The sequence below is a fragment of the Chlorocebus sabaeus genome, chromosome 9 (assembly GCF_047675955.1).
Source record: "Chlorocebus sabaeus isolate Y175 chromosome 9, mChlSab1.0.hap1, whole genome shotgun sequence".
Lineage (NCBI taxonomy): Eukaryota > Metazoa > Chordata > Mammalia > Primates > Cercopithecidae > Chlorocebus > Chlorocebus sabaeus.
Genome location: NC_132912.1, coordinates 22,405,257 through 22,428,388, shown reverse-complemented (window position 1 = coordinate 22,428,388; position 23,132 = coordinate 22,405,257). Strand labels below are relative to the sequence as shown.

The window sequence follows — 23,132 nt, the reverse complement described above, 5'->3', positions numbered from 1 at the left end:
ACAAGCTCCGCCTCCCGGGTTCACGCCATTCTCCTGCCTCAGCCTGCCAAGTAGCTGGGACTACAGGTGCCCGCCCCCACACCCAGCTAATTTTTTGTATTTTTTAATAGAGACGGGGTTCAACCGTGTTAGCCAGGATGGTCCCAATCTCCTGACCTCCTGATCCGCCAAAGAGACTTTTTGTAAATTATGTGAGACTACTATATGAAATTAGCTATGTTCTAAACATTTTTTTCTGGAAAACCATAAATCACCCAAATTGAATCTAGGAGTAGAAAAAGTAAGTAGATCAAAGCTAGGGGAGAAATTTAAAAAGGCCTAAAGACTGAGAGAGGCTTTAGGCAAATTCTTGCAAATTTTGAAAGACATAAAATCCCCTTTCTAAATGAGTAAAGACACTAAAATTTAATTTTTTTTGTGAGTGAAACTCTTTTTTATTATAAAACCTATCAAAAATGGTATATGCCAAACATGACGGCTCCTACCTGTAATCCCAGCACTTTGGGAAATTAAGGGGGGAAGATGGCTTGAGTCCAGGAGTTCCAAGAGACCCCATCTACACAAAAAGTAAAAAATTATCTGGGCCTCGTGGTAGGCTCCTGCAGTTCCAACTACTCGAAAAGATGAAGTGGGAGGATCATTTGAGCTTGACAGGTCAAGACTGCAGTGAGCCATGATCTCATCACTGCACTCCAGCCTGGGTAACAGAGCAAGACCCTATCTCAAAAAAAAAGAAGATAAAGAAAGGACACTCAAAAAATAAAAGTTCACGTAAGAAACTCAATGCCAGAATTCACCCCAAAATACCAAAAAAACCCCAGCAAATTATATTCAATAATGTCAGTCATTTTAAACAATCAGGTATATCTTATCCTAGAAATACCAGGATATTTCAATACTAGGAAAATAGTTTATATAAAAATACATTTAGGTTATATAAGAATAAAAACCTTATTGTCTTGATAAGTGATAAAAATCTAGCACCTATTCCCAATTACAACTATATTTTTTAAAAAAACTTTTAGTAAATGTTAAACTGATAGCCAACATCATATCTTTTAATAAAATTTTATAAAAATAATAATGCTACTGGTAAGACAGTCAAATTAAGTTTACACCTTCTCTCCAAAGGCCTCCTGAGTAGCTGGGATTACAGGTGCATGCCACCATGCCCAGCTAATTTTTATATTTTTAATAGAGATGGGGTTTCGCCATGTTGGCCAGGCTGGTCTTGAACTCCTGACCTCAGGTGATCCACCTCCCTGGCCTCCCAAATTCTGGGATTACAGTGAGCCACCGCAGCTGGCCTGCTTTTTATTTTTTAATTTCATAAAGTACCTTGTACATCTTCCTACATCAGCACATACAGACCTACCAAAATTTTTCATAGTGGTTGAGTACAGTTATATGAAGGAACCATATTTTTCACTCACCTATTAGGGACCATTTAGACTATTTTCTCATTTTCTGCAATTACATACAGTTAGAGCATCCTTGAATGTCTTTGCCTATTGATGCAGGTGTACTTGTTGGATTAATGCCTAGCAATGGAATTGCAGATCAATATTTGGATAGATACTTCCAAATTAATATTCGAAAGACTGGATTAATTTATAATTCCACTAAAAGTGTCTGCAAAAATGTTGATAATTGTTGAGGCTAGGTGAGAGGCACATTAGACTTTCATTTACTTTTGTGTGTATTTTTAAATTTCCATACTCAATGACAGACAGCCATTTTCATTAAAAGCAGGTATAAATATGCCTGCTTTCACCACTATTATTTAAAATTATGCAAAGTCATTCTGTAATAAGACAAACAGAAATACTAAGTAAAATATTGCAAAGCAGTAGACAAATTGCCTTTATTTGCAGATACTTTTTGCCTAGAAAACTTAAGAAACTTGATTGAAAATCTCTTATAAAATAATTATTAAAATCAATAACTTTCTACTGATCTAGCAATAACCTATTGGGAAATATAACTTTTTTGGGGTGTTGAAACCTGGGAACAAATATATTTCTTAAAAAGATTCTATTCACATATAAATAATATTGGCAAGAACTGAAAGGGATTTATACAAAGAAAAAGAGAAAAAATGAAATAAAAAAGATTTGAATAGATTGAGAAATATGTTATGCTCCTAGACAAAGATATCTATCCCTTAATTTGCAATTGTAACTAAAATTCCAACGGGACATTTTTAGAAGTTGAAAAAATGTATTTCCATCTGGAGGAAAAAACAGAGTAGCCAGAATACTTCAAAAAGGAAGAATAATAACATGAGATTTACTCTACCACATGTTAATACATATTATAAAGCCATAATAATTACAGTAATATTGAACTACTGAAGAAAGATTGACAAATATTTCAGAACAGATAGCCCTGAAAGAAAACTCAATATTCCAATAAATGAAGCGTCACTAATGGGGAAGACATGGATTATTCAATAACTGGCACTAGGAAAACTGGCCAACTATTTGGGGGAAAAAAGTCAGATTAAATGTTCACTTCATGCAGTCTCCTGAAATACATTCCAGATAAAGAAATAAATGTGAAAACTGAACTAGAAAAGAACTAAAAAAAACAAAATCTAAATGGACAGCTAATTGATTTTTGGATGGAAAAGAACCACAAAACAATAGAAGAACTCACAGATTTATCTGAAATAATTATTTAAAGCATCTGTATACCAAAAATTATAACAATATCAAATAAGAAGTTGTGAAGTAGGAAGATATTTGTCATGACTATCGTAAAGTGGAGGAGTTAGTATTTACATCCAGGTCCTTAACAACCCTTCTGAAAGAAGAAATCCCAAAACATTTTGGGCAACAACAGCATCATTGAGCTTAAATTCAGAGAACCACAATGAGAGGAGAGTTCATTTGGAAGAATCACTAACTTACTGAAGTTTTAGAATATTAGGTTTTTATTGTATGTTTTGTTTCTTCTCACCTCATTTCCTGTGTTCAAAGTAACATTTGGAAATGCTATTTTCTCCAGTTTATTTTTCAAAAGCTTCCTAGAATATTATACTTCCTTATATCTTTTGGAAGAGGTTCAATTGATCTCATGACAAACCCAGGGATAGATACTCTTACTATTCCCATTTTCCAGATTAGGAAGGGTGTATTTTTGTGGCTTTAAGCATAAATGGGCGGCAAATTGAAAAAATTGACATAAACAAGTCATTCTAAATAAAGTCATTAAAGGATAATCCAAGCCAAGTGAACACTATTTAGAGAAAGAGAGACAGCTGTTAAAAGTACCTGGCAATCCTCAAAAGACATGTGCTCAGCCAGGATCCCTACACCCGCCCTTATCCTTAGTTGTGACAGACCACGCCCAAGGGATATAGCCCAGCTTTCGCCTCGGGCTAGAGAGAGATGAGCCTGTGAAGAAGTACACCGATATCGAGGGAGAAACACCGTCTGATCCCTGCACTTGTACTAGCACTTACTGGGGGCTTACAACTGAAACTGTTCTAATCATGTTCTGACCTCATAATATGTATGAATCATCTCGTGTCACCATCACCAAACAACCCCAGGATTTAAGTACATTTATGATTCCCATTTTCCACTTTATGAAACTGAAGTTCCACAGAAAAGTTACATAGCTTGCTGAAGTTCACACGGCTAGCAAATGGTACAAGCTGTATTTGAGACAGGCAGGTAGCTGGGGCTAGAGCGGAAGCTCCTTGGCTACGTGAAGCCAGTAGCTATGTACAAAGCCCTTTCATACACAAGAGCTCATTTGACCTTCACAACTTCTTCATGTTGAGGTCAGGAAATAGTCTCCCCAATTTACACTAAGACAACGGGAAGCTAGAAATGGGTTATTGGAATTAATCACCTTTTAAAACAATATCTGAAAGAGACAGACAGCAGGGCATGGATAGACGTGTGATAAGAAATGACTGGACAGAAAACAAGGCTTAAAAAACTTGAATCGCAGAAAAAAAAGTGCCCTGAACTTTATATAGATTAAACACAAGCTGCATGAAAGGCAAGGGAGCTGGGGAACAGGCAGGGGAAGGTTATCTTGAGCACAGCAAGAATGAAAAGCATACCAGTTCATGAGCCAGCAATGGGTAGAATGATACTAGATAATAAACATTGAGAGAAATCACACCCATAGCACTTCCATTATTTAGAAGTTATCTAACTTCCTGAAATACTAACTCCTAGTCCACGTCACTGTTTATCTAAGAATCATGCTGTTAATTTATGTCTGTTTATTTACATGACCTTTGTTAGTTTAGATAACAAGACCAGAAGTTGTGTACAAACCACTAAGATGAAGTTCCCACTGAACAATAGGATTTTCACCTAGCTTTTAAATACAATCATGGTAATAAAGTTTGTACAAATACTTTTAAACTTTGTTCACATAGAACTAAAACAACATCCGTTAACCTGTGAACTTGTTGCTTGTTTTTTCGATCACATTATTTTTTTATTCTGAAATACTGTGAGTACAAAGGAACTTCACAAGAAACATGCATGTTCTAAGAAACTTACTTTTATAAAATGATTCATGCTAAATGCACTAGCACTCCATCTGTTTAAAAGTAGGAAAATAAAGAATCCTTTTGCTATGACTTATTACCTACTCATTTATCTGATTTTGTTTAAGTCCAGTTTGATGGGTATCGGAACAGATGCATATGTATTCTATACTTAGATGTATTCTATACTTAGTTCACAATGTTTAGTTCTTTGGAATTTAAAATCAATATGCATCATCAACTGTAAGGAAAATTATTTTATCTATAGTAAATTATAGCATTCTCCTCAAGTTTTATGAAATGTTACTTAGTAGCATAGGATTTATCATAAGAACATTGTTTCTGTAGTATTCATATTCAATTCAACATTTTCTAAATAAGTGTCTGTCTAAATCCTTTCTCAAAAGTGAACAAATTCCCTGTAATCAGCCCTTCTTGACCTTCCTTGTATGTGTTCTTTCCTTCTATAATTCCGTTCCATCAAAATCCTTCAGTGACCTGTAGCAACCAAACAGGTTTTCAGTATTTGATCTCAAATAGTTTTTTAAAAAAATCGGAGGATTGTTCAGACTGAAATATTTTGGCCATGCCTCCAGGGTAAAAAGTAAAAGGCACTCTTAATCCATGGTTATAACAACATTGTTCTAATTTTTTTTTTAATTGCCAGTGTTGGCATGAATGAAATATAGGATGACTCATCCAATGAGAATTTGAATGCTGGTGTAAAACCATAGAGAAAATTCAGGTGAGTTGAAGGAAAAAGAGATCAGGGACTTGTGAAGAAAATGCAGTCAGAAAATGAAGAGAGAGTCTCTATGAATGCAGGAAATCAAACTGCAACGCTAAAACTGCATTTTAGAGTTCAAACAGGTTTGAATTCTAATAGTTAAATCCTGCTAAAGGCTACTGACATATGACACCAGAATGGGAGAAAAGCCGAAGGGTGAAAAGTTTCTAAGCTGACTATTAAATAGATGTAATTCACTGACGAGCGTGCCCATGTGGGATTTTAATTACTCAGACATCTGTTTGGCGAAGTGTACTACTAAATAGGGATCAAATACAGAGATCAAATTACGTGGGGCAGGGAGTGGAGATGACATTCATGAGTCAGAAAGGAGAGCTATCGGCCAGGGAAAATCAATCCCGGCTTTACATCTCACCAACAGAGAAGCAATTATTTTAGATGTGGGGCTGGTTAGCATCCTAGGTCATGAATTTAATTAAATAACCCTCGAGTGGCAGAAAACAGAACAAACCACTGTATTTAACTGTCAGTAAGACATGCTGCAAATAAATGGTCCAAATTCCTCCTTTTCTCCTTCCCTCCTCCCACACAGATTTGTTGTAGTTTTTCTTAAGTTCACAACTCTCTTCCCTTTCCTAATGTAGCCTTCTCAGTGGCATCCAATAAATTCATTTCCATACATGGCTTGAATCAGAGGCAGGGTTTGTCTCCAAAATTCCCACAATGGGATACTTGGGAAGGGGCAGGAGGGGAAAAAGGCACGAATTAAATCACCATTTGAATTCCTTCCTTAGGTTCAATAAAAAGGCTAATAATTCACAGAAATATCCTGGGATCAAAGAGAAGACCCTGTGGCCTCGCTGGACATTAGTTGGTGCCTTGGAAGACAGCAGAGGCAGGAGACACAAAAGAGTTCAAGTGGTTGGAACAAGAACTGTAGAAGTCATACCTAAGCACAGGAGAGGGGAAAGAGAGCATTCAATTGCTTTTGAAATGAATATTTAAAAACCAGCCTCACTCAGGGTGGCCCCTTGCAGTCTTCTGCTGAGTCAACTCTCTGCTTGGCAGCCTCTTGTCCTTAGCTGACTCAGCGCAGAAAGGTGATTGATTGCCTTAAGAGCCTTGCCCTGACCTCTCCACTCAGCTCTCCTTCCTCCACCCCACCATTCTTCCAGAGCCCAGCTCAGATTCACTGGTTTCCTCCAAAATGCCTTTCTTCCATTTGCAGATAACAAAAAACAGTTGGAAAGAATATAGGTAAAAGTGTAAATTTACTGGAAGGAAGAGTCTTACAAGGAAGAGTTGAATAACTTAACCTCCCTCAGGAAGAAGTGGCCCAGGGCAGTTCCCAGGACCTCAGAGGCTGAAATCTGCAAGTTCCTCCAAAGGGTTGGCTGCCATTAATGATGTAGCTACCAACTGCCAACCACTGTCTCTCTGCACATCTAAAGTTCCTGGGAGAATCTGATTGGCACATATACACATGCACTCACATACACACACACATGCACAAGCTGTTAAATAACCTCAGAAAATCATCCTACAATGTGGTTCATTCCTTCTAAACTGATCTTTTTGCTACCATTTTAAAGTTCTAAGAAGAACTACTTCAGACACCATTGTTAACCTGAGTTGAGCGGGTGTGGAGGATGGTAGAGCCAGATTCCCATGCCCAATGAAAACAAAGTGGCAGCTGTCCTGACAGAGTAGATCTTGAAAACAGCCTTTTCTTACTTGGGCAAGCTACACTTTTAAAGTATCTTGGCAAAATTCCCCTCAAGGGTTGCCAGTAACTAGGATGGCTTGTGGAACTTTGAAGCCTCATTCATTTATTCAATAATTATTTCTTGATCTCCTGCTGCACACTAGGCAACTATGCTAAGTGTTGTGCCGGATACAAAGATGAATCAAGCATGGTTCCCGTCCTCATGGTGCATAAACATAGACCTGCATCTCTTGTGTGAGCAACACTCAAGGGCTTCCAATAATAATTTTTCATATGAATACTGATTTTTAAATCCCCCCCTCCTTGGACGAGAAACCTAAAAATTGTGCCTGAACTGTGAGGCAAGGTCATTTGTTAAGGTTAAGATTTCACTCTTGGTATTCAGAGCCTTCATTAGGCTACATCAGATGAGAACTGAGATGGCTTCACAATTAACCATAGCCAGGCATCATTTATTTTTACCATGTGACTTGGAGGGTATGATGGTGGTGGATATGGAATTACCTTTTGAAACATCACTGATGTTTCTTTCTCCTCTGAACCAAATAGATAACTGAGCATAAGTTAATTTTTAAAAATTCTAGCCATTTACCTTACCTTCATTTGGGAGCGCAGTTGGAAAGATGCTTGGTAGCTAAGCTCCCAGTGGTAATACAGAAGCTTCTAATTAGCAAGGACTGCTAAGGCCACAGAGAGTCTACCTGGGCTGTGTATACTAAGTGTCTGAACTTCTGGTTTGGATTCACATCTGAGAAAATTTGATGTTCTGGTTTGGTTGGATTCCAGTTTGAACCAGTTGCCTATGTGTTCTCAAATTTGGAGTGGGGGTGCTCAAATTAAGGTGTCAATTTTAAGATTTAGCAAATTATTAAGACCATTCTGGTTGTGGGTTGAGGATTTAATTCAGTTCATATTTGTGGGTAAGGATATAAAACGTGTGACCAAAAATCACAGCAGTTGGAGGATGGGTTTGTTGGCCCTTGGTCCTAAAAAGGAGACATGGGTGGAGCGCTAGAATATTGTGGGCCACCCTTTGTGCTGCTCAGATCCACTTGCCGCTTGGGGTAAGTTCATCCACCCAGTACTCGGCAATTCCAGGATTCTCATTGGCCTTTATTACTGGGAAACTTATAAGGTTAATCAGCAAATTATAGTCACTGCAGCTGCAATAGATCTCAAGCCTGAGGTAACTGACATTTCACCCTCTTCTCTACCCTGTCCTCATTCTAGAATTGCCTCAGCCATTGCCAGCAACCATGCTGGTCTAGGCAGATTGTCTGATGGGGTGACCCAGACCCTTGTCTCCAAGATTCTGAGTCCCTGGTCCCCATGTCTATCCCAGCCATAGCTTCTGTTCTTGTCTGTTTACTGTTAAAACTAGACATGAGAACATCAGGAAACATCCCATCATATCACCTGTGTGCCAAACATTCTTCCCTCTCTGTGTTCTGTGACAAAGTTCTACCTCCTCCTGATGATCAGGGTCAATGGTCTTGCTAGTTTAGTGACTCTTTCTTCACTGGTCTCTTGGCATAAGGAGACTGAAGTGACTGAGTGGCAGCTGTAGTGTGAAGTACAATGGGACTTTGTGTCCACTGATAAAGTATTACCCCAGTGAAAGCCAAGACCACTTGACCCACAGAATCTAAAGTTTTGGGGACAGGAAGCACAAATTCCCCAAATGTACCACTAGGAATGACCGTAAGCAGAGCCATGCCTACTTCCCCCTTCTTCCTATAGTTTCTGGACCTATGTATTCTACCTATTGGGGACATAGCACCATATAATGGAATTGATTTAGGGTGGTATCTCAACCTTGTGGGGGTATCTTCTCCAAGCTGGAGCCTCAGTTGCGTCTTTAAGAGGACAGTCCACTATTCTGTCATACCAGTGGCTCAGGAATGATGCAATATGTGTGATAGTACCAGTAGACTCTGATCCAAAGCAGTATCATATGGAATCTAACACCAGTGGATCAAGCATTCTTAAGTCGTTGGGTAGTGGTACTGGCTGAGGTCCTATGGATAGGAAAGGCAAATTCATGCCAGAATATACAATAATCCCAATCAAGATGAATTCCTGCCCTTTCCAGGGTGGAAGAAGTTGAAGTCAACTTACCTCCAAATGTTTGTTTGGTCTCTTTGAGGGATACTACGTTGGGGTTTCTGTTATTGACAGGTTAGACATTTGGCAGGAGCAGTGGCAGTAGCTGGATCAGGTTTGGTGAATGGAAGTCCATGCTGTTATATCTATTCATAGCCACCATCCCTGCCAGCATGGCTACTCACTCCATTACTCACTCCATTTATGTGCCCATTGTGCCAGCACTACAGTAGCCAACGAGAGAGGCTGCTGCACGCATGGCTGAGACATGAATGTTGTTTAGTGCCTTTTGGTAGTGGCTGCTTTGATGTGCATTAACGTATGACACAAAGTTCTTCACACCTTATATCCATATCAGTCCTTCTGCTTCTAAGCCCCTGACCAAACCACCACCCCATCCCCCACTGTCCATGAGCCTGCACATATTCTTTACCTTGAACCACTCTTCTTTTCACACAAAGTGGATGACCAAGTGCATCCAGTGGAACTTTGCCCATTGGAAGGATTTCTCCCTCACCACCCTCTTTCAAGATCACCCTAAGTAGGGTTGTAGTGCAGCAGCATCCATTTTTGGCTTGCACTCTTATGCTGAGCCAGCCAGCTATGAATGAAGGTCGGCCCTTTTCCTCTTCCATCAGCTGGCCACAAGGGACACCTCCATGCAGTTATGGTTGTGAGCTGAGATAGTTGTGAACACCATAGTTATAAACACCAGTGCAATAGGAGTGGATGACATGTAGGTCTGGGCCGTCAACTGGTACAACTTACTTGTGTCCTCTGACCCAACTTATGCCCAATCCTGTATCTACCACTTCCATTTTGTGATAAATTGCTGCCAGGCCCACCCAACTTTATAACTTGGTGGGTCTGATAGAGCCAGCTCATGATGAATATCTCAGGCTGCATAGTTACTTGATGTCTCATGGTCAGGTGCTTCATTTCAATCAGGGGTCTGCAAGAATTTCCTTTATTTTTTTGAGATAGGGTCTCTCTCTGATGTCCAGACTAGAATGCAGTGGGGTGATCACGGCTCACTGCATCCTTGGCCTCCAGGGCCCAAGTGATCCTCCCACCTCAGCCTCCCAAGTAGCTAGGACTACAGACAGACACCACTACACTCAACTATTTTTGTATTTTTTGTAGAGATGAGGTCTCTCTATGTTGCCCAAGCTGGTCTTGAACTCCTGGGCTCAAGCGATTCTCCTGCTTCAGCCTCCCAAAGTGCTGGGATTACAGGTGTGAGCCACCACAACCAGCCAAGAACTTTAGAATCGTATATTGCTGTTTACTACAGATAATATGGCCTTCTCCAGCATCCTAGGGGGTCTATGCTGTGATTCTCTTATTGAGATTGATTACCAGCAACTATTCCGAGCATTCTTTCCCACCACAGATTCCTCTAATACGGGGTCTGTTGAGGGATATAGCAGGGCTTCTTATACTGCTGTCTAGACCTGCCATAGAGCTCTATCATCTGGTAAAAGGGTTGGAACAATATTCTGAAGTGCTGGGGAAATAATTACTAAATATACTTGCTCAGGTGCTTTAGGTTCTGTTGGCATAAGGATTATCCTCTCCTTCAAAGAATGGGTCCCAGATCTGAGATCTGACTCAGGTTTAGAAACTGAGCTAGTGACTGACTTTTTACCTTGTCAGCTGCCTTCAGCCTCATATTTATTTTTATTTTATAAATTGATACTTGTTGACTGCCCATTTATCTTGCTTCTAGGAAATTCTTTAAGCATTTTCACAGCTCTCTGTAGATTGGGCCCTGGGTGCCACATCAATCTTACCATTCATTGCAAAAACTGTGCACAGCTTGCTTCTGACAGTTAAGTCTTGCTACTTGGCCTCTGTTATTTCAGGATCCTATCATACTTATTTCTATTAAGGAGCCCAGTTCTGTAGCAGTGTCTCCTCCAATCAACCCTGGCATACAGAAGAGTGCCTCCACTAAGATTCTCAGTAACCTTCTTAACAATGCATTTCTTATCACTTTGGTAAATGGTATGTCCTCCCTGCCTTCACTTAAGAATGCAGTCAGCTAGTGGGTTTTCCATCCCCACACAGGCTATGCACTCCAGCATGCCCACCTCTCTGAGTCACTTGACACCTCTTCCAGTTGGCCCTGGCAATTATGGCATTTCCACTTCACTTACCATGGGCTGTTGCTTTCTCCGAGCTTCCAAGAGTCATCTTATCACCCTTGCCAGAGTGATAAATCCTGTGTCCTGGGAGACTGCTCCCATTCTCAATAAACTCTCCTTTATCCAAATTTGGTCAGTCTTCTCCATGACTGTATAGCTATCTATGAAAATGAGCCAAATATTTCCTTTTGTGTGCAAAATGGTACTATAACATCCCTTCATTAAGGATTGTCTGGCTAGAAGAAAGGGACACCTGTTGCATCCCAGCCCAGGTTCTGAGATGAAGAAAATGAAGCCTAGAAGTGTTGCTTTCTGGAGATCTGCCATCTTGCAGTGATGATACATGATTAATATAGTATTTTTTATTCAATTTTTAAAGTCAAGATGAAAAGGCCATATGGGTTATTCCAAAATGTGCATTGGTTTTGCATATATACAATGTGGCTCCAAATTTGTTCTTGCATACAGTGTTTATAAATGCAAGAATAATGGCTTACTTAGCATCTCTGCTAACTTAGATTGCAGGTTTTATTGTAGAGCACACTTTTCTGTGGGGGAAGGGGGAAGTGAGGGAAGCAGTGGGCACAAATGTTTCCAGGTTTTGCAACAAAATGCTGATTCTTTTTATTGATATTAACTTTAACTCTTTGATTTTTTTAAATAAATTTCTTCATCCAGTAGCATTGTTTATCTGAAACTCTCTTCGAAATTCATTACAGAAGTGAGAAGAAGAGTAGCAAATATGATTTATCAAGCACTTATGTGCACGGTCACACAGGTTGTGTACTTCACAAGGGCACCAGCACTTCTAACGGGGCACAGTTCACATGTTAGACATCATGGATTTGCATATTTATAGAGAATTTTCCAGCAGATGGCAGTAAAGTGTGTTGCTCTAACAAAATAAGACTATTACAATAATTTCTGCCAGATGGAAATAAACTATCTTGAGGACTGGGCACCTTTTATATTTGTACAAAGATATATAGAGTAACAGTGGCACCATTTACTACATGCCATGCCTTCTGCTTGCTCATCCTCACTTAATCCTCAGAATCTGATGAAGTGGGTGCTATTAGCAAATTGCCAAGGCCACTGACTGGGGTAGTAGTTTTGAGATTCTTATACGGGTCTACTAAGGCCTAGAGACTTGGGGAGACTTGCTGTGGTCAGAGTGAGCGTGACCTAAGGTCAACCAGGAGCCTAGAGGCCCTTACTCTCAGTCCAGCCTGCTGCTAGTTCTCCTGTGTGCTCATCACAGTGCTGGGTGACACTGGGGACTGAGAACAGGGCACATTTCACTCATCTAAGTAAAAGGTCATCTTCAGTTAGTGAAGAAAAATATGGGAAAACGTTGACATTCCCTTTGGCACTTTACTCACTTGTTTGTATGACTTAAACTACATATGCAAACAGAAATATAAAAAACAGAACACTCAATATCGGTTACAGTAGTTCAGAGAATTGGACTTCTTTATATCCAAAAATACTTTGAGTAAACATTTACTATCAGTAATGCATAAATTTTAGCAAGAGTGGGCTGGGCACGGTGACTCATGCCTGTAATCTCAGCACTTTGGGAGGCCAAGGCGGGCAGATCATGAGGTCAGGAGATCGAGACCATCCTGGCTAACACGGTGAAACCCTGTCTCTACTAAAAATACAAAAAATTAGCCAGGCATAGTGGCGGGTGCCTGTAGTCCCAGCTACTCGTGAGGCTGAGGCAGGAGAATGGCGTGAACTGGGAAGGCGGAGCTTGCAGTGAGCTGAGATCACACCACTGCACTCCAGCCTGGGTAACAGAGCGAGACTTCCGCCTCAAAAAAAATAAAAACAAAAAATAAAAAAACAAAATTAGCAAGACTGTATTACCACAAATTCTATATACGTGAGGAAATTTAGAGGCTTTATTTAATGTATAAATATCTATACCAAATCACTTTGCAATAATGATATATATTGGTATAATGTTCTTTATCCAGCATTCAGTTTAAATCTACTTTATAAAATGTATCAATCATGAATAAAAGAAGCCCATTTATAAATATTTTGTATTGACCTCTAACTTAATCTCCAATGAAATATTTTTTTTCTAAACCCATTAAAATTAAAAACACAGTGAAAACTCTTATCTTCCATGAAACAAGCAAACTGCGGTAACTTTTGGTTTTAATTTAAAAATAACATGTGTAGCATGAATACATTTTTCCAGAGTTTTTCTAGCTGTACAAAGGTTTGGAGAGCTATTTGGAATTATCTCACCTTGTTAATGACAATTCTGTTTTGGGTTGTGAGATCTGGAGTCATATTTTTGCTTCTTTATCCATTCATATACTGCCTAATTTTTTTAAAAATATTAACTTATTGATACCTACAAAACAATAAAACCCACCATTCTTTAAAGTAATATTACTGAATATGCATCTAATTTTATGGCCTATCAAGGCCTCGTAAGAACAAAACAACATGAGTATTTATGTTACTAGAAAAATAAGAGCATGAACAAATCTAATTTTAAAAGTCAAAAGTATCTTAAACAACTGGTAAATGTAATAATTATAGGACAGCCATTTGATCCTTTTAATCTCCTGAAAGCTACAAATCATTTTTTAAACAGTGAATTCTGTGGCAGAATAAGCCACAGTGTACATAAACCTCAACATTTGGTAGCACCTATCTTAATCAAAGAATTGGCTATTTGAAAACACAACAGAAAAATTCTTCATTCTTTCAAGGTTAGTTTCTAAACTTGACATCTGGGATAGGAAATGGGCCTCACCCAGGAATTTAAGGTCAGGGTTTATGTTAAGCAGGACTTCAAATCAAGTTTAGAAACAAGCAAACCTTTCATCCTTTCTTTAAGGAATAGGGTTTTCTTTGAGAGGGAAGGGGTTAGAAAAACAGGTCAATATCCTGCAAATATGGGGCTGTCATTTGTTTTTCCATACTACATTAAATATGCCTGTTTTGTGTTCAGTGTCTTGTGCCTATTCCACTGCCTGTGTCTGGGCAAATGTGTTTATATTGGAAAACTCCATGAGGGCAGGAAATGTAGGGGTTTTTTTTAAATCACAAATCATTTGGCTTGAACTACACTTATGTAAGATTGTATGGGACCTGGGGGAATACTGCACAATTGCTGGCTAAAATATGTAATCTGCCATTGACTATCAGGTTTTCCATTAATCAGATGTCGAGTTTGTATAAAATGGATTTGTTTATAACATTGTTATGTTCACCACTGCAGGTTATCTTCATAAGCTTCTTATGAGTAAGCTGAGCAACTATTATCACCCTTACTATAATACTTAACAGAGAGAGACTAGAACCATGTTTTCAACATCTCTTTTCAGGTACCACTGATTTCATCTATTTCCACAACACATGAAAGGACTGAATCTATAATAATAAGGTCCCAAGTAATTCCTGAACTGAAGTCCTAAAAATAGTTGTTCATGTAAGTTGAGAATTCCTAAGAACAGGGAAATTTTAAATAAACTCCTGGGGTTGAGGGTGGGTAGGGAGCAATGGGACAGGGATTTGTTTGCACAGGGAATTGACAAAATTCACATGGGGGTGGAAAATATCAGTGGATATCATTAATAACAGGCATTATTTTTGCCCTATGACAAATGAAAAAGATTTTGTTTTTATATATATTTTTAAAATCTCACAACATACTTTTCAAAAAGTAAAGCTTCATTTTGTTTAAAGTGTTTTATGTCAAGAAACATTTCACAGCATAAATTTTCCACAATGCATATGGTCAGATTATAACACCCATCTGAACACTATTAAGTATTTTATTACTTATTTGTTTAGTACTATTTGATAAGTATGAAATTATCTATGAAGTGAAAAACTTCAACTAGGAAATTTGACATTCCAACAATATCTGAGGTGGTTTTTACCCAGACAAACTAATTTCTGTCGTTACCAACACATCTAAGAATGGCCCTAATGAAGAAAGGTAAAAACTACTTTTATTTTCTCCAATTAAAAGATTCATAAGACAAGCTATGTAGGCATGAAGGAAAGAAAGGAAAGCTATAAAACTGGGAATACAAATTACATTTTCCTATTCAACAGGTCAAAGAAATTGCTGCAAGGAAACAAAATAGGCCCAAGGAAGTATTAAAAAAAATGAAATCACCAACAATCTTAGCCGGATATAAGGCAAAACGAAATGGGGTAATCTTGGGTATTATGAAGTTTTAAAAGACGCAACAAAGTTATGCACTGTTAGGAAATAATGATGACAGAGATGAATCCAGAAAATACAAAAAACAAATAGGTAGCTCCTTTTGCATGAAAAATAAAAAAAAAAAAAAAAGAGAGAGAGTCCAAGAAGGAAACCTGAAAACAGAGTCAGACTGGAAACACCGTGGCATAGGGGCTGTGGGGGTTACCACTCACCTCCTCCAGGAGAGAGCAGCAGAAGTAATATCCCTTTAAAGCAAAAGACACACACACAGCAACTAATCAAGACCCATAAATCCAATCACATATTCCCCAAGGTCAGTAACACACTGGATAGGAAAAATGAAAAGGACAATTGTAATGCTGTTTTTATTTAAAATTTTATTGAAACCCTCTTTCACCCGTTTACCGCTTCCTAAGTGAAAATGCATGTTGAAGTCTGAGCCTGATGGTATTATCTTCAAATTATTCCTTAAATACCTGAAAATGTGACTTTTGAAACTTGGGAAAGTGAAGCTAGGACAAGGATCCATTTTACATGCCTGCTTCTTTGTTTATTCATGAGCAGAGCTAGACTAAGAAACCTTTCAATGAGAAGGAGAGCATGTATACAGGAGTATAACTCTTTATTCTGAATTCTACCCTCACTGGCCCCATGAAAGGTAAGGAACACTTTAGATAGGGTGGGGAAGGGATTTTGGAAAACTTGTGATAAAGAGGAGTAAATTCTTCCTAAACTTGGCAAAACCTAACAGGTTACCCACACAGTCTGTGTCTTAAGTTAATACACTCATGTAACTAGCATCAGAGTCTCCTTCAAGTGCCCTGTATATGTCATCAGTTTCCTCTTTCAAAGATATCTCTTCTGTATCCTACTATATAGTTAGCAAGGCCAGCTTTCCTTGCCTATGTCTATGACGAATTGGCTAGAATAATTTAGGGTTTTTGAATGCCATCTCTTATCTGTATCTCATCGGAGGTGTCTGCATGTAATAAATGCCTTAAAACCCTTTAACGTGTTTTTAAAATCTACTTTTAGAGCAAGTCCTATGCATGCGAATGACCAGGAATAGTTCTTCATATATTCAAGCTACTAATGTTTAAAGTATTATATAAATTTAGAAAATATTATCTAAAGGTATTTCCCATTAAATAAATCTAGAATATACTTAGTTCAAATATTTAGGAAGATTTAATTACTGTTACTCATAACTACTCTGCTGTGAATTTGAGTATCAAAATATAACTTTGCTTAGTTATTAAGTGGTTGATAGCTGTCCACCCTCTGCAGAAGTGTATCTGAATATCCAGGGGAATAATACCTGAAAAAGAAAATACGCCATTAAATGCTTGTGAAATGATCAACACAGCAGGCACATAAGATGCAGTATAGGGGATTGATCTGAAATAATCCTGTGAGTGAAATCTCAAATACACTCTGAATAATTATGCTCCAGTAACACTTTGTGCATAAAGTTAGAGGCTATCCAGGAAGAGAATACGAATTCATAAAACTGTGTTAGAGAAGTAGCAAAACATTTAAGGGATATAAATGTAATGGCAAATGGGAACATTTTCCAAACAAGAATCTTCAATCCAGTGACAATATTTTATTACAGAAACTTCATTTTAATCATATCAAGTGGCCAATGTTGCTTTAAGGATCATAGCTAATAGATCTTTTTCATAAGTTAGACTACACAGTCTATTGTTACTAATCAACTTCTGCATTCTAACTGCCTTAGAGATCATTCTCAGCATGGGTTTTAATCAGATGTGGTCCCCTAGGAAAACAAAAATTTCTGGGAGTATAATTCATATTGAAAAACTATTTAATAAAATATAATTTCATATTGAAAAACTATTTACAAATACTTGTATCATACAAACCTATGAAATTAATCATTTTTACTATCAATAGTTCTTGGGCATCTATAGTACTATACATTTACATTCATAAATTGAACATTTTATACAAGATTTAGTATAAAGTATTAAATATGTAGATCAATCAATTGTGAGATGCTTAGTATGTCATGGAAATAATTTACATGCAGATAAATGAATGTCAAATAAAATTTAGCAGGCATTCTAGAATAATTTTTTAAAATTTATAAAGTATAATTCAAAAATTCTCAAATCACCCAAAATAGTTAAGCTTCTGAAGGCATTTTCTCCAGATAAAACCTAATATTAGAGACTTGCTTTGCCTTTTGTTAGTTATCTTTATCTATGCCAAGATGCTTGACCTAAAAACTCATAATTTATATTACACTAAAATTCCTTCCACAATTTATCAAGTTAAGGTGGACCAAAAAAAAAATACAGCTGTATTTTCTTAGTAGTGTGCTTATAGGCATACAGAAACAGATACTTATGTACACACCCAAAAAGCTACCTGAAAGAATGTTTCTCCCTAACAGTCTCTTACTCTTGAAAAAATTATCTTTTAACAGTGGGTTTCTTTGAAGTATTCTTACACTGAGAAATTCACAACTGTTTCTTCTCTGAGTTAGTAAAACATTTTAAAGCAGACTTTACCTTCCTAGGCCTTCAAATGTATCAGACACCAGATAATATGAATTCAAGAGGTAGATTTTTAAATATCTTTAAAATTTTAACATTTTAATTTAAATATTAATAAATTTTATATTTTAATGTAATAAATATTTAATTTACCATACTAATATATTAATATTTTATGTATTTAATAATATAGTATTCTTAGTATTGATATAATGATGTTATCATTGATATTAGATTAATAATAATTGTTATTACCATGATAAATATGGGAGCCACCAACTACATGTAGACTGAATGGGAGCCACCAGCTACTGAGGACTAGAAAAATGGCTCGTATGGGCCGGGCGCAATGGCTCACACCTGTAGTCCCAGCACTTTGGGAGGCTGAGGAGGGTGGAACACCTGAGGTCAGGAGTTCGAGACCAGCCTGACCAACATGGCAAAACCCCATCTGTGCTAAAAATACAAAATTAGCTGGGAATGGTGGTGCATGCCTGTAATCCCAGCTACTCAGGAAGCTGAGGCAGGAGAATCGCTTGAACCCCGGAGGTGGCAGTTGCAGTGAGCCGAGATCGCGCCATTGCACTCCAGCCTGGGCAACAAGAGTGAAACTCCATCTCAAAAATATAAATTAATTAAAAAAAAAAAAAAGGCTAGTATGTCTGTATTTGGATTATATAAAATTTGCAGTTGAAAAAATAGACTCACAAGTTGTTCCAAACATATCTAAAAGTTTTCCAAAAACTGAATCAAGTGTCAGTTTTTAAATTTTAAATTCAGTATTAAAAATTCAGTTTAATAGACATACTAGCCATTTTTCTAGTCCTCAGTAGCCATATGTAGCCCTTTGGCTAAGCATTTTCTCATTTAATTCTAACTATATGAAATAGGTAATCATCTTTAATCACCTTGTATAGATGCGGAAACTGTGGCTAAAAGGGTTAACTATTACCTTCAAGGTAATAGTTAGTTATAGTAAGTAGTTATAACTGAGAGAAGAATTAAGGTCTGTTTGACACCTAAGCCTGAGCTCTTAGCATACTCCTTTGGAAAGAAAATGAGCCTCTAGATAAGACCAGGAAATTCCTTCCCTCTGGCCAGCAAACACGGCTATCCCAACTTACCTCTAAATGGCCTTTAAGAATGTAAGCGAATTGCCCTTATCCTAGACCCACAGAGAATTGGGGTTATTATTATATTGTTATGATACCAGAAATATGCTGAATGGCAGACTGTGTCCATATCTCCCTCCCCAAATTAGATGTTGCCCCAAAGCTGCTTCCCCATCCCAGCTGAGGCAGAAATTTTGAAGAAAAATGAGTTCAAAAACACCTTATGGCTGTGGAGTGAGCCAGGCCCAGAACTTAGGTCTTCTAATGTCTAGTCCAGACCCCTTTCCTCTCATTTACCTACCTTTCTTTATTAAAAAAATTTAAAGATTACTAAATCAGAAGGCAATATGAAACAAATGTTTAGGTTAGTAATAGATGAATGTACCAGTTGATAAACCGTCTTACAAAGAATAATTAATTCTAAAATAGTTGTCACCAAGTGATTCTCGAGAATTATGTAATTGTAAAAATAAAACTATTTTGAGATTATATTTGTCTATTTTCATAGAAGGACAACATTTCCAAGATGTCTATAAAATACCATTTTATAGAACCTAATGCTTTAAGACATAACTGAGGTTTTCCTACTTGCCCTGTGTGGGTAAAATACATATATATCAGAAATTTGAAAACATTAGTCAGGTAACCAAAGTTCTTTATGATAATTAGCCAATTTTAAAAATAAAAGCTCAGCCCACAGAACTGGAGCAGTTAAAAATTTACAATGGTATTTTGACAAGGCACTAGATTAATTTCTAATGTGATGGAGTTGGCTGTTTTTCCTGGTGCTCAATTAAAATATGCCTTCAAAAAAGTGGGAAAAAAACTTCTCTTCAACAAAGCACCTTACCATTGGTTGATTCTAATAGGTCATTCATTCTGGGGACGCTTTAGTTTTTTTTTTAGTTTTTTTTTTCATGTCTTTCTATAACTTTGTGACAAAATTGCATTGAAAATTACCTTAAACTTATATAAAATACCATTCTTCCTGAAGGGACATATATTCCATGTATAAAAATTAATTTTATTTTCTTCATAAAAGATTTTAATATTTCCTTCATTTAATGGTTTTACATTAAATGAATGTTATATAAACTTTTAAAATATATATTTGTGGCCAGGTACGGTATGGTGGCTCACGCCTATAATCCCAGCACTTTGGGAGACCAAGGTGGGTGGATCACAAGGTCAAAAGAGCTAGACCATCCTGGCCAACATGGTGAAACCCTCTTTCTACTAAAACTACAAAAAATTAGCTGGGAGTGGTGGCGCACACCTATAGTCCCAGCTACTTGGGAGGCTGAGGCAGGAGAATAGCTTGAACCCAGGAGGCAGAGATCTCAGTGAGCCAAGATTGTGCTACTGCACTCCAGTTTGGAGACAGAGCGAGACTCCATCTCAAAAAAATAAATAAAAATAAATTTGTATATGTAGACAAATTATACATGTTATGATATATCACTACTTTCATGTATCATATATATTAATATTTCAAAACTGACTTATTGGAACTCTTTTGGTCAAGGAGTTCTCATAAACTTTCTAAAAGTGCACAAACTTGCAACTCTGGAAAGAATTTACTGGGTAAAAATATGTGGATAGAAAACAAATGTTAATCTTAAAATTGCTTTTGTGCTTTTAAAATTAATGTTACCATATGTATTAAACACTATTGATATTAAATAGGAAGAATTAACAGACATGTTACAACTTACGTAAGTATATGTTACAGCATGTAAGTTTTAAAAATTAGAATTTATATTTTCCAATATTAATCAAAGAAAATAAGAAATAAATGTAGGATTAGAAAACATAGATAAATATGTCTTTATCTTGCATGCGTTGGGGGCATTTTTAAAGATTCAGTTGTTTAAATCATTCTATCTTTTTTTGGTAACTTTGCTTTTATTTATTTTGAGTTTAGTGGAATAGTTCTCCTTTAGGTTTACAAGGACTGAGGCTTAGGCTGAATGCTCTGCAAATCAACTTCATTTAAAAATGAATCTTTTTATTAATCTTGAAAACAGCATCTTGCTATATTACTCTGAAGTACCTGTATATCATAAACATTATTTTGGGTTTTTTTTGCATTTAGATAGTAACTTCTTTTGGTTACTCAACATCGGTTTAATATGCAGGGAACTATGAAAATCAGAATCTATAGGCCTTTTATAATCAGATATTCACAATTTAAAAACTGGTTACTTTGAACTCTATATTTGGGTACTCTTTAGTAAAGCATGTGTTAAATTAGTACAAAAATGTTTTTGATGACATTCCAGTTTGAATTGGAAATGTGCGTGTCTGTCAGATCATTAATTAATTTGGCAGGGGGAAGAGATCAAGAGAGGAATAAAGGTACATATTGGCCTCACATCATATTTCAAAGTCCACATTTTGACACAGTGGATATAAAACCTAGATTTGAAGACAGAAAAACTATATTCTAATATTGAACATTTCAAAGTCCATTTTCCCTACCTCACTATTTCCTCTGGGTAACAATTGTTAATACTGTTGATGTATTCTTGAAGGAGAGAACCAGGTTCTGCTTTTATCTCTTGAACTTTTTTAAGGCCACCACTTGTTACGAAAAGTCGTCGAGCTTTGCTATCATGCGGCAGCACCTTGCAAAGTGAAGCACATAAAATGTCAGCTTTTCTTTTCCAAGTTAGATTATTACTATTGAGAAGCAATAATGTATGTAAGAAAATGTAAAAGATAATTTATACCCAATATACCTATAACATAATGAGCCAAATCTGCTGCTGATTTGAAGTGAAATATGCTCTTTTTAGAATGTGTTAATTTTTAGGCTAAAGAAATGAAATAAAGGCAATGAACATGGGCAAAGGCAATGGAGATCCACTCACAGATGTAAAATACAAAGCTTACACCATTCAAGGTCCCTCTGCTCCCTGAGAATTTAAAGGCAAGCTCCTTAACAAGGCACAAAGGGTCCTCTGGGACCCAGCTCCTAAATACCTCTCCAGCCACCACTACTCTCCGTCCTAAATATTGTTTCAGTAACATCACAGCATGCATGCTGTGCCATCTCTTGCCTTTGCCCATGCTGTTACCTCTTCCTAAAATGGCTTTCCACACTCCACAAACCTCTCCCGTTATGCTTGGTTAGCTCTTAGTCATCTTTTAAGACTTAGCTCAAGTGTCACCTCCTTTAAGAATCCTTCTCTGGAAGCCCCTATCCCCTTATCCCAGGATGAATTGAGTCCTTCTCTTCCATCAGCATTCTGTCAAACCGCCCATCCGTGTGCTTACCACATAATACCTAAATACCACACAATATTTTAACTTTAATTTTTAATTATGCATTATATGTCTGTCACAATGTCACTGAAGGCAGAAACTATACTTGACTTCATTCATTCATTTCCCTCTAGCCTGGTACCTAACAGAGGTTTGACAAATGTTTAACAAATGAATAAATACACTAAAGTGTAGGCAGAGAAAGGAGACTGAAATGTTAGAGAGACAGAAGACCAGAAATGTAAGGAATCAATAAATCCAAGAGAAGGTTTCTTAAAGCAACCAATGAAAACTAAAAAACAAGTCATCACTGGATCTGACAGTGAAGAAAGGGGCTGAAGACTTGAGTAAAGGCAGCTGTGTGTGGAGGGGAAGTTGAGGAAGCCAGGTTATCAGCAGCTGAGGAAAGTGTCCCAAGTAAGGAAGTCAAGACAAACTTTAAAGTTTCAGAAAGAGAAAACAGAGGGAATCAGTAGACCAAGGAAGGATAGAACTAAAGGCTAAAGATGTTGCAGGTTTTGATCTTAGGATCAAGGAGACTTGAGCACGTTTGCATGTTGACAGGAAAAAGCCAGTGAAAATGAAGAAATTTATTATGAGAGACAAAAAAAAAAAAAAAAAAAAAAAAAAAAAAGACTGACCAGACTAGGAAGGTCCTGGGGAAGGGGTGGGCTCACAATGTGGGAAGTCCTGCTCTCTTCCTTGGTCACTGCTACTATCCCTCTGACAGAAACACCCTTTTTTCCCATCTTTTTCCTTCTGCAAGGAGACCAGCTCCTTTTACTTG

At 37.3% G+C, this 23,132-nt stretch overlaps 1 protein-coding gene across 2 annotated transcripts in view; it reads right to left on the bottom strand.

The window, feature by feature from the left end:
* Nucleotides 1–16,473: 16,473 nt before the first annotated feature.
* The window catches only part of SPAG6 (sperm associated antigen 6), a 66,026-nt gene continuing 59,367 nt past the window's right edge, over nt 16,474–23,132 (bottom strand). The window contains exons 10-11 of one of the 2 annotated variants that reach the window (XM_008002483.3): nt 21,560–21,705; nt 16,474–16,762 (exon numbers count right to left, since the gene is read on the bottom strand). In XM_008002483.3, the coding sequence (XP_008000674.1) occupies nt 16,693–16,762; nt 21,560–21,705 (216 nt within the window). In that variant the 3' untranslated portion in view covers nt 16,474–16,692. The remainder of the gene's footprint in view (nt 16,763–21,559; nt 21,706–23,132) is intronic. The other variant, XM_008002488.3, reaches the window with a different exon arrangement.